The sequence below is a fragment of the Gekko japonicus genome, unplaced genomic scaffold (genome assembly GCF_001447785.1).
Source record: "Gekko japonicus isolate JY-2015 unplaced genomic scaffold, Gekko_japonicus_V1.1 scaffold575, whole genome shotgun sequence".
Lineage (NCBI taxonomy): Eukaryota > Metazoa > Chordata > Lepidosauria > Squamata > Gekkonidae > Gekko > Gekko japonicus.
Window position 1 is genome coordinate 552,902 of NW_015174291.1, and position 16,358 is coordinate 569,259.

The 16,358-nt window shown below is 44.3% G+C and overlaps 1 protein-coding gene across 1 annotated transcript in view; it reads right to left on the bottom strand.

Annotated features, from left to right (window-relative positions):
- BRS3 (bombesin like receptor 3) overlaps positions 1-4,666 on the bottom strand; it is a 7,221-nt gene extending 2,555 nt beyond the window's left edge. Inside the window, exons 1-2 of the mRNA XM_015424027.1 lie at positions 4,230-4,666; positions 723-1,074 (exon numbers count right to left, since the gene is read on the bottom strand). Of these exons, the coding sequence (XP_015279513.1) occupies positions 723-1,074; positions 4,230-4,666 (789 nt within the window). The remainder of the gene's footprint in view (positions 1-722; positions 1,075-4,229) is intronic.
- Between the last annotated feature and the right edge of the window lie 11,692 nt (positions 4,667-16,358).

Genomic DNA, 16,358 nt, shown 5'->3' on the forward strand with positions numbered 1-16,358 from the left:
TCACACATTTTTGTCTTAGCTCAGGAAGGATGGCTCCAGAGCAAACTAATTGATGCAGTTGCCAAATCGCTTACTCACAACTTTAATGCCAATAGCTCACAAAGTAGAATTTTTGCTCACAAGACTTCACGGATTAGAGGGAGCATTGCTACCAAACCCTTGGACAGCCGCTGCATGTCGGAGCAGATAGCATTGGTTTGTAAGACCAACAGTTTGATATGGTTTGATTTGGTGTATCAGTTTGTCAGGAGATACTTCTCACATATTTGTATGAGTCAGGCTTGAAAAAACCCACTCCCAGCCTCTCACTTATGTTCAGGAAAGCATCTGTTGCTTTGTTTTCTGTTATTTATCAGCACAGAATCATCAACTAGGCATAGCCCATCCATGATAAGTTGGATGCTCACTACTGCTGATAAAGTAAATGTCTACTTTGATAAAGGGGGAAGGAGAAAATGGTGCTCTCCAGCCATGGGCAGAAGGCTGAACTTAAGAACCAGTGGTTGAAAAGAAAAAGAATACAACAATTACTGTTTGGTCAACACAAACACATCTGAATTAGCTCAGTTCATCAAGACTGATGATGAATTTGGGGGCAGGTTTAATAAAAAGTTGCTCTCCATATGCATGACTGTTCCCGCATGCACTGGTGCAAAACTAAGGGATCTTACTGAGTCAATCTGCACGGTCTTAAAGGGCACAGATCCTAGTTCATCACCTACCTGCTTACGAGCATGGCTGTGTTCTTCTGCCGGCATGTTGGATGTGCTTTTGTATAGTGTTCTGGCAATAAGAAAATAATAGACAGAAATAATTGCTAGCGGTATGATATAGAACATCAAGAAACAAACTAGAGAGTGAGCTTCCTGCAGGATTCTTTCAGACACTGGGTAAGGTGCGCAGGTTTCAAAGGAGCCATTCTTCTCCGGGACATGGAAGGCATATAGATCCGAGGACACAGCTTCTGGGACTGCTAACAACATTGAGGTGATCCAGACACAGGCAGCTTTGAAGCAGGTCTTCAGAACTGCATCAGCCCTCTGCAGTTCCAAGGGTTTAACGATGGCCTTGTACCTACAACGACAATTAATGTCACAACATTAGAAGAATGGGAATATCTGGGAAGGATCATTTTTAAAGGCAGCAGCTGTACCTTTGCTCTGGACCAGGCTCTGGTTCAGTGGCAAAGCACTTGCTTTTCTTTCAGGAAGGCCTAGTTGCAGTCCCTGCCATCTCTAGTTAAAGGAAATGCAGGTGCTGGGCAAGATTTCCTGCCAGGGACCCTGGAAAGCCACTGGCTGTCAGAGAGCAGATAATACTATGCTAGGTAGACTAGTGGTCTCTGATTTGTAAAGTTCTGTAATGAATTCCTGCTTTTTGAGGTTAAAGTGCTCTGGGAATAAATTAAATCTAAACAAGTTTTGTTGGTGAGGTAAGAGGCAGTGTACGAGTGTCATATTACGACAATAGAGAACTGAGTTTAGATCTCCATTCAGTCATGAAGCTCGCTGTTGACCTTGGGCAAGTTAGCTTCTTTCAACTAACCTGCCTCACAAGGCTGTTGTGACGCTAAAATGGCAAGGAGAGACCCATAGAATTCTGCCTAGAGTTCCTTGGAGGAAAAGATAAAGATCTAATAAGGTGCCAAAGGTAGCTTCCACAAAGATGTTTTGCTCCATGCCTTCTCCACTGTAACGTTTTTGTGCGGGATGGGAGCTTCCACACAACATCCAGGTTCCCCCCTGCTTCTCTCTCATATTTCCGAAATCTGCTTTAGTACAGTCTTTACAGAAAGATAGTACTCAAATCGGTTTTAGGAGCTGTGTGGACAGTGTCACAGATATGGCCAGAAATATAGGGGACCAGGTGCTGGACTTGACCAGAAAGATCATGGAAGGTGTAGCACAGATAGTCAGAACAAACCTGGCTTCTTGGGGAAGCCTGCCAAGAAGGGAGTCTAGAGACCCAGAATAGAACAGGCCTTGAAGATAAGTGGGAGGAAGACAGAGTGGCAGCAATGAAATGGCCTGGTGGATATTAGAAGACATCTGACCATTATCAGTAGGTACACTTTGTTTAGGCCTAGGGGCAGGAACACCTGAAAATTGCAAGAACGTCCAACTTCACAGAAGCAAAAGTGTGATTCAAGGTTGAAAGTATTGGTTGAAGACGAGAAGATACTCATATGTATGAAAAACCTGTAATCATTATTTTTAAATAGATGTTGCTAAGATAAAAAGCAGCAAGAATGAACTAACATTTGGTATTTATCCTAAGAAGTTATTTTAAGTATAGGTGGTGTTTGAAGTCATAAGATAATGAGTTAATCAAGAATGTGCACCCTATTGAGCTGGACAGTATTGTTAGGAGACGATTCTGAAATCCTATAAATATGGGAGGTTGTGTTCATTGAGAGCTTCTTCTCAGAAGGGGTTTCTTGCCTCTGACCTGCTTACTTTCGGGGTAAAAAGCTGTTATAGGCTCATGTAATTGCTCTCCTTTAATTATTTGTGTAACAAGGATGGGTGGGTGGATGGTATAACTCTTGGTTGACTTTGTTTAAGAATGCAATAGCTATGCTTTAATAAAAGGCTTAGAATCTAAGCAGAGACTCTCTAATAGTATTTGTGCACTATCCCGAGAACAAACCTATAGTGTGACTGAGGTGTACTTCTTACTAGAAGTTAAATGATCTGGTATAGGAAAGCTAACTAGACATCTAGCATTTTTTAAGTGTACGCCTATATCTGAATCAGGCCTGACCAGAATCATCCAGATTTTGCACCTGTCTGCCCGCTTCCAGTGTCATTTCTTCTCACATACCCCATTCCCACCACCACCAGCAGCAGGCTTTTGCCAGCTTTTAAAAACAGTAGTAGATGTATTGCTATAGCATTATTACATGTCAATTTGCATCATTACATGTCAAGCCAGTTTGGTGTAGTGGTTAAGTGCGTGGACTCTAATCTGGGAGAACCGGGTTTGATTTCCCACTCCTCCACTTGCACCTGGCTGGATGGCCTTGGGCAAGTTGTAGCTCTGATAAGAGCTTTTCTTGAAAAAGAGCAGTTTCTGTCAAGAGCTCTCTCAGCCCCACCTACCTCACAGGGTGTCTGTTGTGGGGAGGGGAAGGGAAAGGAGTTTTTAAGCCACTCTGAGACACCTTTGGGCAGTGGGCGGGGGATAAATCCAATCTCTTCTTCTCTTCTTCTCTTCTTCTTATTCAATGTATTGCTATAGCATCATACTTAAGAAGCCAGCAGAAAGTACTGTGGAAGCAAGGAGGGGGGATGATGGGCACATGGGGGTAGTGTGGACAATCCTGTCATGTGGAGACTCCATTGCTTCTGTGAATGCCCCTGCATCATCAGCAGCAATGAGAGCACAGTGTGGAATCACCCCTGTGTGGAAGCAACCATAGTCTCTTAAGTAATGGGTGATTTCGGCCATGAAGAAAGAAGTTTATGGTCTGGCCTTACTGAAAGCAGAAAATATGTTTCAAACGTTTCAGTAGTTTTCACGCTTCTGTTTTTGATCTTCATGAATTGCCTAAATGCACCACTAGGTAGCACCAATATATAACATTTTTTCTTGCCTTTAAGCAATTGCATTTTTTGTTTGTTTGTTTGACTGCACAGGGAGGGGGTGTTGTTTCACATATATACTCATAGTTACCTTCTGTCACTTGCAACTTGTTTCACATATATATCATTTTGATCTCACAACAGCCTGTAAGATACATTAGATGGGGGGAGAGGGAGAGAGTGACCCAAGGTCACCCAGCGGGCTTCAGGGCAAAGTGGGGATTTGAACCCTGATCTTCCAGTTTAATTACATGTTAACCACTGTACTGCCCTGACTCTTTTCCCACTTTTCCTATTGAAAAAGGAGGGATAACTTTTTTAAAAAAAAGAATAATTGTAAAAATATAATTGCTAGTGTTCATAGATCAGTTTTTAACCTCAAAGTACAGCATTCTAAACAGCGTGTTTAAATCATGGGAGAAAGGGATCGAAATCTTATTGACAGCAGTTTGCATTCATTCCAGAAGCATCCCTCGTTGAATAGGAACGAAGAGCTAGAGAATAACAGCACTTTAATGAGAAGGATCTAGTTTGGCCATTATCAGGATGCTTGGGCTGAATCGGCCAGTCTAACTAAGATATGGTGATTCTTTATCACATATTATATGCAAATAGTTCTCAATAAGTAAATTCCTTGAAACTCACCTGTCTGCGCTGAGCACAGTCAACGTGAACACTGACACTCCTACAGAAGTTCGCTGGATGAAGGACAGTAGCTTGCAGCCGATCCTTCCGAACAGCCAGGTATCCACAATGTAGCAAGCAGCATCTACCGGCACACAAGTCAGCAGCAACAGCAAATCCCCAAAAGCCAGACTAGTGATGAAAATATTTGGCACCGTCTGCATTGACTTGATCTTGAAAAAGACTTTAACGAGGATCACATTCCCAAGAAGACCAACTGAAATGATGGTGGCATACGTAACATAAATTGTGCAGAGTATTTCCAACCCGAGAGGGGCATCTTCAGACCATCTTTCCCCTGCTACAGGTTCATTGTTGGCAACAGAAGTCAAATGCTCGGTAGCATTTGCAAAAGGATATAACATCGCATTCGCTGCCAGCAAGGGTTCCTGAGACATTCTGACTGCTCAGGTTGACATTAAATTGGTCAGAAGCAAGGTTCAACGGGCAGCATGTCATCAATGGAGTTTAAAAACCCTAGAGAGATTCAGAGCAGCTCACTGGAAATCCAGTTCCTCAGGACTCATAGCTCATTTCCCACTCTGAAGAATCAACGCAAGACAGGGATGGATGTGTGCAGATTCACTAGTGAACTGTGTGGGAGGTGGGGGACTTTTTTTAATATGCCTTACAGCTCCTGTCAGAGAGAGCAGAGAAGAGGAGGGAGGGGGAGCCAGCTTTGCTTTCTGTCACCATGTTACCCTGTCAACAATATTTTGATTTTATTATTATTATTTCAGTGGTAGTCAGTGTGAAATAAATTGATTTTTCCCCCCCATTCCGGAAGTGAGACAAGTTTGCTCGCTGAATGCTTGGTATTTAATAGGAGAGCAGCGGATCTCTTTCTGAGAATATCTCCAAATATACATAATGACATTCACATAGAAACAGAAAAGAGATAAAGAGGCTCTTGATGATCCTTACAATCTTGCAGTGGTCTACAGTGTTGGAAACACTTCACATACGTCTGTTTATTGAGAAAATTTGATTTTAGTAAAGGGGGGGATGATCTTTTAACATTGTTCTTATAGTTGGCTTAGAGTCATGGGACTCATTTTAAGGTGGTCGTTATTTTACATTGGGTTTTTAATGGCAGTTTTTTAACCGGGCGAAAAACAGTGGGGGGAAAGTGGGAGAAAGCGGTGCAGTCTGAAATGGCAAACCGCTTCAGATACAGCTCTTTATCGGAAGGGGAAAGCCCTATACCGGTTCACTTCAAAACAGATCATTACCAGCTTGAAACCGGGTGAAACTGGGTAATGTGAAATTCCCCAATGTTTATACCTTTTTGTTGTGGTTTAAAAAAAATTATTTACTTTGCAAGATGCCATGAGCAGGTTTGCTGGAGAGGTGGCATACACATTTTCTAAATAAACAAACAGACCTATGTTAAGTGTTTCCAACAAGGAAGGAAGGAAGGAAGGAAGGAAGGAAGGAAGGAAGGAAGGAAGGAAGGAAGGAAGGAAGGAAGGTTCAGCCTGGTGCTTAAATGGTAGGATGGGAGTCAAGCCAACCTCAAGGGGAAGGGCATTCCACAGGCGAGGTGTTGCCACTGAAAAAGCTCTGTCTCTGGTTGCCCCTTGCCCTCACCTTTGAAGGCAGGGGCACAGAGAACAGGATTTGTGAGGAAGCTCTTAGATGGTAGGCTGGAAGAGGGTGTCCTTCAAGTACCCCAGACCCATGCCATTTAGGGCCTTGAAAGCATTTTGAATTTTGCTTGCAAACAAACAGGCAGCCAGTGCAGGTCTTTCAGTACAGGGGTATCCCACTTCTGACAGTAGCATGGCTGCAGCATTTTGAACTGGCTAAAGTTTCCAGACCATTTCCAGAGGCAGTCCTACATAGAGCATACTACAGTAACTGAACCTGGGTATAATCAGAGCATGGAGGATCACTGAGGTCAAATCATGCTTTAAATGCACTACATGCCACAGGGGAAAACTGAGCCTCCAGCCATAGGCCAGGATCTTGCAGCACCCCCAAAATACAAACCTGCACCATCAGGGGGAGTACCACCCCCTCCAAGACACACTGACTCCACAAGTCCTTGAGCAGCTTTTCCATTGACCAATAGCACCTCAGTTTTATCTGGACTGAGCTTCAGTTTATTGGCTGTTTCTCATCCCATTACCTTTTCCAAACAAACACTTATGCGGCACTTTCATGGACCCATGCAACTCAGCTGGTGAGGAGAAATGGAGCAGGGCATCATCTGTGTTTTGGTGGGACCTTACTCTAGATTGCCTGATGATCTCTTCCAATGGTTTCATATTGGTGTTAAACAGCATGGGGGACAAGCTGAATCCCTGCAGGACCCCGTAGTACGAATGCCAGAGGACCAAGTAACAGTCCCTACACCCCACCTTCTGGAATCAATTAGCCAATTAAGAGCACAACCACCAAAAAATGGTGCCCCCTACTTCTGACCCAGCCAGCCTCTCCAAAAGAACACCATGGTTTAACAAATATCAGAAGCCACAGAGAAAGCCAGAACAGTCAACAGGGATGTACTTCCCTGTCACTCTCCCAGTGAAGATTATTGGTCAAGGCAATCAAGACCATTTCTGTCCCAAGTCTCAATCCAGACTGAAATAGGTTCAGAAGATCCATCTCCTCCAAGACCTCCTGAGATCACTGGGCAGTAGTTATTTAGGCCCCTGGGGTCCAGGGATGCCTTCTTCAGAAGGGGTCTCATGACCACCTCTTTCAAAGTCATTGGAAGTACACCCTTCCACAAAGAGGCACGTATCACATCCCAGACCCATTCGGCCAACCCAGCCCTGCTTGACACCAACATCCATGAAGGGCTAGGGTCAAGTCCAGATGTGGTAGAATAGCACTCTTCTAAGCAGCTTGTGCACTTCATTAGGACTCACCAATGGAAAATAATCTAGACAGCTGGGACCAAACTGAGCTCCAGTGGTACCCTGACACTGAATTAAACTAATTCATCTAAAGCACATCAGATGCAAACTATTTTACCCACATCACAAAAGAGTCATAGCATCTCTGTACATTCTCCAGGTCTCCATCCTCAGGGACCTGGGATAAGAACACTCATACAGCCTGCGGGAGCTCCATTGGATGGCATTGTGTGGACGCAGTGGTGGAAGAAAAGGGAGCTTGCTGTGCTGCAGTCACGTCCCACAGTACATTCTCCAGGTCTCCATCCTCAGGGGCCTGGGATAAGAACACTCATACAGCCTGCAGGAGCTCCACTGGATGGCATTGTGTGGATGCAGTGGTGGAAGAGAAGTGAGCTTGCTGTGCTGCAGTCACGTCCCACAGAACAGGCACAATAAAGGGGGGGGGCTCTCGCCCATGTTCAGTCACATTCACTTTCAGTTTTTTCTTCCATTTGTGCTCCAACGCAGCCATCCCTACAACAGCCCCTTAAAATTGGTCAGTATTACTATATTGGGGAGGTTGAGGGACAGTGGATTAACCATGGCCTCCTTGAGGCAGAGGCAAGGCTCTCCTAGCCTAAAGTGGGCAAATTATGGCTTGAAGGCTCACATCTGACCAGTTGGAATTTTTTATCCGACCCTCAAGCTGCTTATTAATTTGGTGAGAGCATCGGCTCACAAGCAGCTGCAGCTGCTGCTGGGCTGATATTCCTGAAAAACCGTTCACTAGCTTGAGGACCAGAAGTCATTAGAGCCATTAAGAGCTCCAGAATGTGAGGGAGGGCCATATCTGTGTCTCTGTGAGCTTTTGACGGCTTTGAGATGGACAGTGGCTGTTTCTCATCTACCTTGGACTCTTATAAAGCTGGCAGATCTTTAAACTGATATGCTCTTTAAGCAGATGTGATCTTTAAACTGAAAAAAATTGCCCACCTCTGACCTCTGCTTAACTATGTGGTAAGAAAAACTTGTTCTTCGAGTCCAGAATGAAAAAGAAATCCAACGATTAAAATTCATTGTATAGTTGTAAGGATTTGGGGGTGAGGGGTGCTCATAATCTTGCATCAACGCAGAGATCTCTTTCGCGCCCTGTGGTGCTTACTATAGGCTGTACTATCACTGTGTACAATGTTAGAACAAAGTTTGAGTCCAGGGGCACCTTTAAGACCAACAAAGTTTTATTCAAGGTGTGAGCTTTCGTATGCATGCACACTTCCTCAGACACATTGAAATGGAATTTAACAGTTCATACATATAGGTAGAGGGTGAGCAGCAAATTAGCATACAACATAATGAAGACGTTTTAACAGATGTGAGAGCCAAACAGGAATAATAAGCTAAGTTTATATACTGTCACCATTTGTTTGGATTCAATTCCAGGGTTGGGGGACACAGTGAGGCAAATAAATATGTCAAAATTGGAGACTGATGTGTAATTGCATCCTTCTTAATTGTGGGATGCTAAGTGTAATTAACTCTCCATCCATCTTCTCTCAAACTCAAAGGCAACTATCAGCATCCTATTCTTTGAGGTGCAGTGTTATATTTCCTCTGTCACCAGACCAGAGAAATACATTTCAATCTACCATTCTAAATTATATTACATTCTGATATCCTTTGCATTGTGCAATTTTGTGTGTAGAATCCTGAGAAACTCCACTTTGTCATTTTAGAGAAGCATGTCACTAGTTCTCGTAGTTGCATTGAAATGCCTGAAAACATATGGGTAATTTCTGCTAATGGCTTCAAAGGCTGAAGTATCTGTGTGATCAAGGAGTGAGGCTTGGGCATTTTTCTATTCCTCAACTTGGCTTCTATCTGCCTAGATGTGCCCCTTTATTCCAAATGCCTTAAACATTCTCTCCCCTCCACGATGACTACTCATTCTCCAACAGTCCAAATCTCACCCCCACCCCCACCTTCAACTTCACAACTGGAAAAAAAGAAATTGTGTTGTCTATTTTGCATTTGAGGATTTTTTGCATTTGATAACTTTGTTCTATTGCTTTAGGCCAACACCTGGATCTTCCTAACCAAGGGATAGAGGAAAAGACCGAAAAAGGAGGTGGGTTAAAAGGAGGAGGAGGATCATCTTAAGTATAAAAGAAAGTAATATAACAGTGCATGTTATTGAATATTTACCAATATCAAATAAAGAGATATTTAGCTTTTTGGAGAGGCCAGCTCCCAATGGGGAGGTTTTGTACCAAGCCCATCCCACAAGTATCTCATCTTTCAAACTAAGTAAACTCCTTCTATGGAGAGTGATGACAATGGCAGTTCTCTCTGGCAACTCAGAACACCACCCGTGGCTGTCATCCTCCCCAGGAATGCATCGTTAAGCATGTGTCCTGACAACTCTCCAGAGAGTGCCTGCCAACTTATGCTGCTGAATGAGTGAGTGGGAAGGTGTTGCATCTTCCCATGATCAACCATCCTCCTTTGAAAACAACGACAAACTAGCCAATGCTTAAAGCCCCAGCCACAGAGCAAATGAGTAGAGGCAATCAACACGGTAGCAGGACAAAGAAAATATTAAAAAGCATTATATAATGTTAAGTAGCACTTAAGGAGGTGAATTGAGACTGGATGTGTAAGGTTATCTTTACAATTAAGAAAGATAACCTTACATATATTTAGTACTACACTGTCCCCCCCCCAATTAAATCCAAGCAAATGGTGACTTAGAGATCATATATACTTAGGCCCCTGCCACACGGCAGGGAAAAAACGGGGCAAAGTGCGGCTTTTAAAAGCCGCACCAAAAAAGAAACGCCGCGGTGGGATCCCACGAATCCCGTTAGCTGCGCATCGTTGCTCCCCGGCATGATCAGATGCCGGGGAGGAAGATACAAGTTGGAGGGGGAGGCTGCCGAACTGCGCATGCTCGAGCATGCGCAGTACGGCAGGGGGCCGGGGATGCGGCGGCGAAAAGACGTGCCGCCGATCCCATGTCCAGGATGATGCGGCCCAAACGGATGACCCACCGAAGGTAGGTGGTTCATTTTTGCCGCGCATCATCGGGGGAAGGGCCGGATCGGAGACGGGAGCGCAACGCCAGGCAGATGTTGGCGTCAGATCACTCCCGTTTGCCGCGCTTCCAATCCGGCCCACTCCTGGCCCAAAATGGCTCGTATGAACAGGGCCTTTGTTTGTTATTGCTGTTAGGCCTTTGCATATGTCAAAACATCTTCATTAAGTTGTATGCTAATTTGCTGCTCACCTATGTAGCGGCATCTGTCTCTATATATGAATTGTTAACTTCCATTTCAATGTATCTGAGGAAGTGTGCATGCACACTAAAGATCATATGTTGATTAAAACTTTGTTGATCTTAAAGGTGCCACTGGACTCTAACTTTGTTCCCTTGGTTAGGAAGTCACTGGAACTTGGTTCATTACTGTTTACTCCTCTCTTAATTTTTTATTCTACCCTTTCAACAAGGAAGGCAGTGCACAGGGTTTTCCTTTCTTTTGTTTTGTTCTCACAACAACCCTTTGAGTTGGATAGGCTGTGAAAGAATGACTAGCCTAAGATATCTCAAGAAGCTTCCTAGCTGAACATGGATTTGAATCCGGGACTCCCCAGTCTTACACCACACTGGCTTTTAACCTTTGCTTCAACATAAGTAAAGCTGTCCCTCTAGTGCTGTTAGAGGCAACTGCAAATGCAGCATCCAGGGCTATTTTTGGGCAGGAACGCACAGGAACGGAGTTCCGGCTGGCTCCCAAGTTGGCCACGCCCAGCAGGAACTCATTAGCATAATAGGCCACACCCAACAGCAGAAACTCATTAGGATTGGCTGTGTGTGGCCTAACATGCAAAGGAGTTCCTGCTACAAAAAAGCCCTGGGTTTTGACAACAAACAAGGTAAACAGAATAACAAGCAAAAGGTGGGTGTGGCTGGATAACCACACTTCTGGTAACATGGGGGGGCGTCCTAATGTGCTAATGAGCTGTGCTGTCAGGGGTGTGGCCTATTATGTTAATGAGTTCCTGCTGGGCTTTTTCTACAAAAAGAGCCCTGGCAGCATCTATGGACTTTTAACCATCAAATTGCTTCCTTAAATGATACTGTGACAGCTGCTGGCTGACCCTCCCTTTCTTAGGCAGATAGCTGACTAGTACAATGGAGCCCATTATGAAGTGTTGATCTCCTGATAGTTGCAGCCATCTCAGTGTTAGCAGATGAGATGCCCATCCAGACATTGGAAAAGGGATAATTCTCCAGCAGAGGGGGAGGGGCAAAGGTGCATATGTGCATGGGATAAATAAGAGGTCAGCAGCTTGGAAAGGAGACAGAGGGAATTGTGTGTTGGCCAACATTGAAACATCTTGGCGTGCAGTGGCTCCTTCTGGGGTTCTGATTAATAAGAGAAGCCGATTGACTGCCTTGTAGGAGTGTCTCTTTGTTACTGCTTATGCACTGTTTGTATATTTGTCAATAAAGCAAACATTTAAAAGACAACTTAAGCTTTGAGTGTTCTTTTTCTGCAAAGGAAACCCAGCTCTGCAATGCTGCCTCTGGAACCTCTTGCTGCCTGGAGAAAGTGGGAAGGACAGAATAATTTGTTTTGAATTTGACTGATCTTAAAAGCTTTATAATTGTACCATACTGGATCACTTAGATGACTATTATATTCATGTGGATCTACATCTCTTGGAATGATTCTTCACTGGTACATATTAATATTCACAGCGTTTGAGTCACTGTGATAAGAAAAGGTTGTGCTTGCTATAAATGGCTTTGGCTTCTTCTGTAAAATTACTGAAGGCTAATTCAACATATTGTTACATAGTCAACCAATAGGTGCGTATTTATTCGTTTAGATAAATTTAGTGTATCTGGTATGTGGGGCTTATGATAGGCTTGGACGTAAATGCATATATGTGTATCATATTTTACGAATATCCCTGGGTAATAGTCTTAAAATAATGGCATGTATCCACCCATCCATGGACTTTGCAGAATGGGACTGTTTCCACATGGGCATACAAAAATGTGCTCACCCCACAACAGCAGCAGTAAGAAGAGTGGGAACATCGTCTGCACACACTGGATGTACTGCACTCACTGCTGCTGCCGCCCCACCCCCATTTCCTCCATCGTGCATGCACAAAAGCTAAGCACAATGGCAATTTTGGCAACACCACAGCCTAAAAACTCCTCCTTCCCCCCCTTTTCGTTTCCATACCAAGCACTGCTGAAATGCTATGATGTAGCTCAGCAGAAAAGTTTTTTTAAAAAAGTCCTTCAAAGTGCTGGCAGAGCAATTAACACAGCGACAGTGCTCAACTGATTAAAGAGTAGATAAAGGTTTGTTTAGAAACTAACATCGTTAATAGGAAAGAGGAGAGGGAGAAATAGGTTCCTAACCACATCTCTAGCTGAGAGAGAGAGAGGTGTCAAACATACCAGAAGAAAGAGGAAATTGCTCTAAGAGTAGCAATCCAGAAACAGACACGGAATGACACTTAACAGGAGAAACATGGAATGACACTTCACAAACTGAATCGGTTCATTTAGCTCTTAAAAGTTCATGACCATTTGTGGCTCATGAACTACGAACCACATTTTCCCAGTTCACGCCTCTCAATGTGTTTTTGTAATCCAAAAAAGTGGTGAAGGGGCAACATGAATTTGGGTCACAGTGCTGGAGAAGGGGTGGTTAATTTTTTCCTTGTGCCATTTTTCTGATTAAAAATACCCTCCAGGCTGCTTTAAACCCCAGTAGTGTAAAAAGACAGGCACAATATGGATGCCTGTCTTTTTCCTTACCAAAACCAATGGTAGCCCAGGGAGGCATTTTCAATTGAGAAAATGGGGTGGGGCAGAGCAGAGCACCTCCTCCCACCCATGGCCACTTTTGGGGGCCAAAGGACAAAATCTGGAGAGCCAGTAATAGGACTCCAGTGTCACAGGTAGTTTGACTCAAATGTCTTCCTGGGGGTGAAGGATCTGAAGGAACAAGCAGCAAGTATGCAGGCACCAGCAACAAGCAAAGCCCCTTCATCTATCAATATCAAGATAGCAGTGGCAGCCCTGTCCCTTTCTCCTGCAATGCAAATTCCACGATTCACTTTCTGCCCCTCATGTATCAGGTTATGTAGGATTGCTAGCTCTGGGATAGGAAATGGAGATTTTGAGGGTGAGCCTGGAGGGAGCTGGGGAGGGGAGGGACCTCAGTGGAGTATCATGCAATAGTGTTCACCTTCTAAAACAGGTATTTTCTCCAGGGGAACTGATCTCTGTAACCTGGAGACCAGCTGTAATTCTGGAAGATCTCCTGCCACCACCTGGAAACTGGCAACCTTAATTCATGTGCAATGACTTCAGAGAAGACCTGTTCTTTATCTCACCCTTTCATCTTCTTCTCTTGCATGATAAGGGCCAGGTATGTCAGGTTTACCATCCCTGCTGCAGGGTTAGGAAACACCCACAACTAATTCTAGCTGGAGAGGCTAAGGACTCTACTGTAGCAACTTGATTCATCCCTTCCCAGCATTAGCCGTTGGTGGCTTGTTCCTCAATTTTCTGTTTTGCACTAATTTAACATAACTCATTTGTGCGGCTGGGCTTTTGTTCACTGGGAAGGTGAGATATAAATTTAATTTATGAAGGCTCCCAGTGCTGAGGAGATTCCAAATGAGGACCATTGGTCCTCACCTCCAGTGTATGAGGGCCATGACTCCATGAGATGTTAGAGCGGAGGTCCCCAACGTAGTGCCCGTGGTTGCCATGGTGCTCACCAACATCTTTTCTGGAGCCCACAAACTGTTTTTTAGGAAGTGGGCAGAGTCAGGTAGAGCTTTTGCCCAACAAGGCTTCTGGTTGACTATTGGATATTAGATTGGCTGTGCAGATTTTTTTTAATGTTGCTTTGGTGACAGCTGCCACCACAGCACAAGGATCTGCACTGTGTTACTCAACTTAAGCTGCAGCAATCATTTTGTGGATGGCTCTGCCTCCTGTGGCAGCCATTTTGTTGCTGTGTCCACCATGCTGTTTCAGGATTCCAAATGTGCCCACAGGCTCAAAAAGGTTGGGGATCCCTGTGGTAGAGATTCATAGTTGTCTCTTTTGACTATTCTAAATAGCAGCACTGGGAGAGGGATCTGGATTTCAACCATAGCATCCAGTGGGGGAGGGGTGACACTTTGTATATGCCCTTTTCCTGATATACATGGAAGCTGCTTTTTGCTCCAATGAGAAATGAGCATGGGTAAAGGGTTTACGCCCTGTTCCCACCCAGCTGTGCAGTCCCAGTTAAAAATCCCCCTCCACAGATGATATTTAGAACAATTTTATGAGATGGGGAATTGGGTGTCCAAGAACTCTTCCAGTTCAGTACAGAAAGGGGTGGTGGTGATAAAGTATACAAATCCCCATACATTTCCAGAGAGGACAGGGCAAGATGTTTTACAAAAAACATACAGCTTCTATAAGATATGCTGATGCTGGAAAAGGTAATGTTGAAAAGCTTTACCAGGAGGAGGGAATTCAGGAAGATAGCTCACAGACTGAAATGGCACTCCTGGGAAATTCCATTCTCAGCAGCAGCACCAGGAGCAACCCTTAAAACCATGCCATTATATGCTAAGTACCCTTTAAGGTTTAAAACATCTGAGGGAATCTGAAGTTTCACAGTTACCATTATGCTATGTTGTGCGTGCATCACAGTTTGATGTGCACTTTAGAACTTCTGAGCAGACTCTCAGACAATTACTTTGCATTCAGCCACCGCGTACAGCTGCCTTTTTAAACCCTAGAGGAGACTGGGCCATTATAGCAGCCATTTTTCAAAAGCTCTACCCAAGGGAAATCCTTTCCACATCCATTTGTTGAAACGCAAAGGACTCTGAGAGGTGTCCTAGGAGGTTTGTTTTCAAGACTTAACAGAGGCAAAGCCATGGGAACCTCCCACAGAAGTACATTCCACAATGGCAGCATTGCTACCAAAGAATGCCTTCCCAGTTGTGGCCACTCACCATACATTCAACATCAAGGACACTCAGAGAGGTTCCCCCTAAGATGACACCTTCTGATTAGGATTTGACTTCCTTCAATCCTGATTTGTGCCCCTTCCTTAGTCCTGGCTCTAAGGATGCAAACATCCCAGAATGAGCAAGAGATCATAGAATCATAGAATGTAAGAGTTGGAAGGTACCTTGCAGGTCATCTAGTCCAACCCCCTGCACTCCAGGAGCATAGCCAAAAGATAGCCCTATAACATACCTAAAAGATGGTCATCCAGCCTCCGCGTGAAAACGTCCAGTGAAGGAGCATCCACCAACTCCCAAGGCAGTCTGTTCCACTGTTCAACCACTCTTACAGTTAGGAAGTTTCTCCTGATACTTTGCCGGTAACAACTCCCTTGTAATTTCCACCCATTAGATCTAGTCTTGCAATCCGGAGCAAGAGAGAATAGATCTGCTCCATCTTCTACATGACAGCCCTTCAAATATTTGAAGACTGCAATCATGTCCCCTCTAAGCCTTCTCTTTCCCAGGCTAAACATACCCAACTCTTTCAGCCTTTCCTCGTAAGACTTGGATTCCAACCCTCTCACCATTCTGGTTGCCCTCCTCTGGACATGCTCGAGCTTGTCAACATCCTTCCTAAAATGTGGTGCCCAAAACTGGACACAGTACTCCAGGTGAGGCCTGACCATAGCAGAATAGAGTGAGAGTACTACCTCCTGTGATCTGGACACAATGCTTCTGTTACTGCATCGTAAGATTGCATTAGCTTTCTTCGCGGTCACATCGCACTACTGGCTCATGTTTAGCTTGTGATCAACCAGAACACCTAGATCCCTTTCACATGTGCTGCTGTCAAGCCAAGTCCCTCCCATTCTATATCTGTGCCTTTGATTTTTTGTACCTAAGTGTAGGACTTTGCACTTATCTCTATTGAAATTCTTTTTATTTGTCTCAGCCCACTGTTCCAGGCTATCTAGATCATTTTGAATCCTGACTCTGTCTTCTTCAGAATTAGCAATCCCACCCAGCTTCGTGTCATCTGCAAATTTGATAAGCATCCCGTCTATGTCTTCCTCCAGGTCATTTATAAAAACATTGAACAACACCGGGCCCAGGACTTAGCCCTGCGGCACTCCACTCGAGACTTCCCTCCACGTAGACACAAAGCCATTTATGAGCACTTGTTGGGTACGATTTTTCA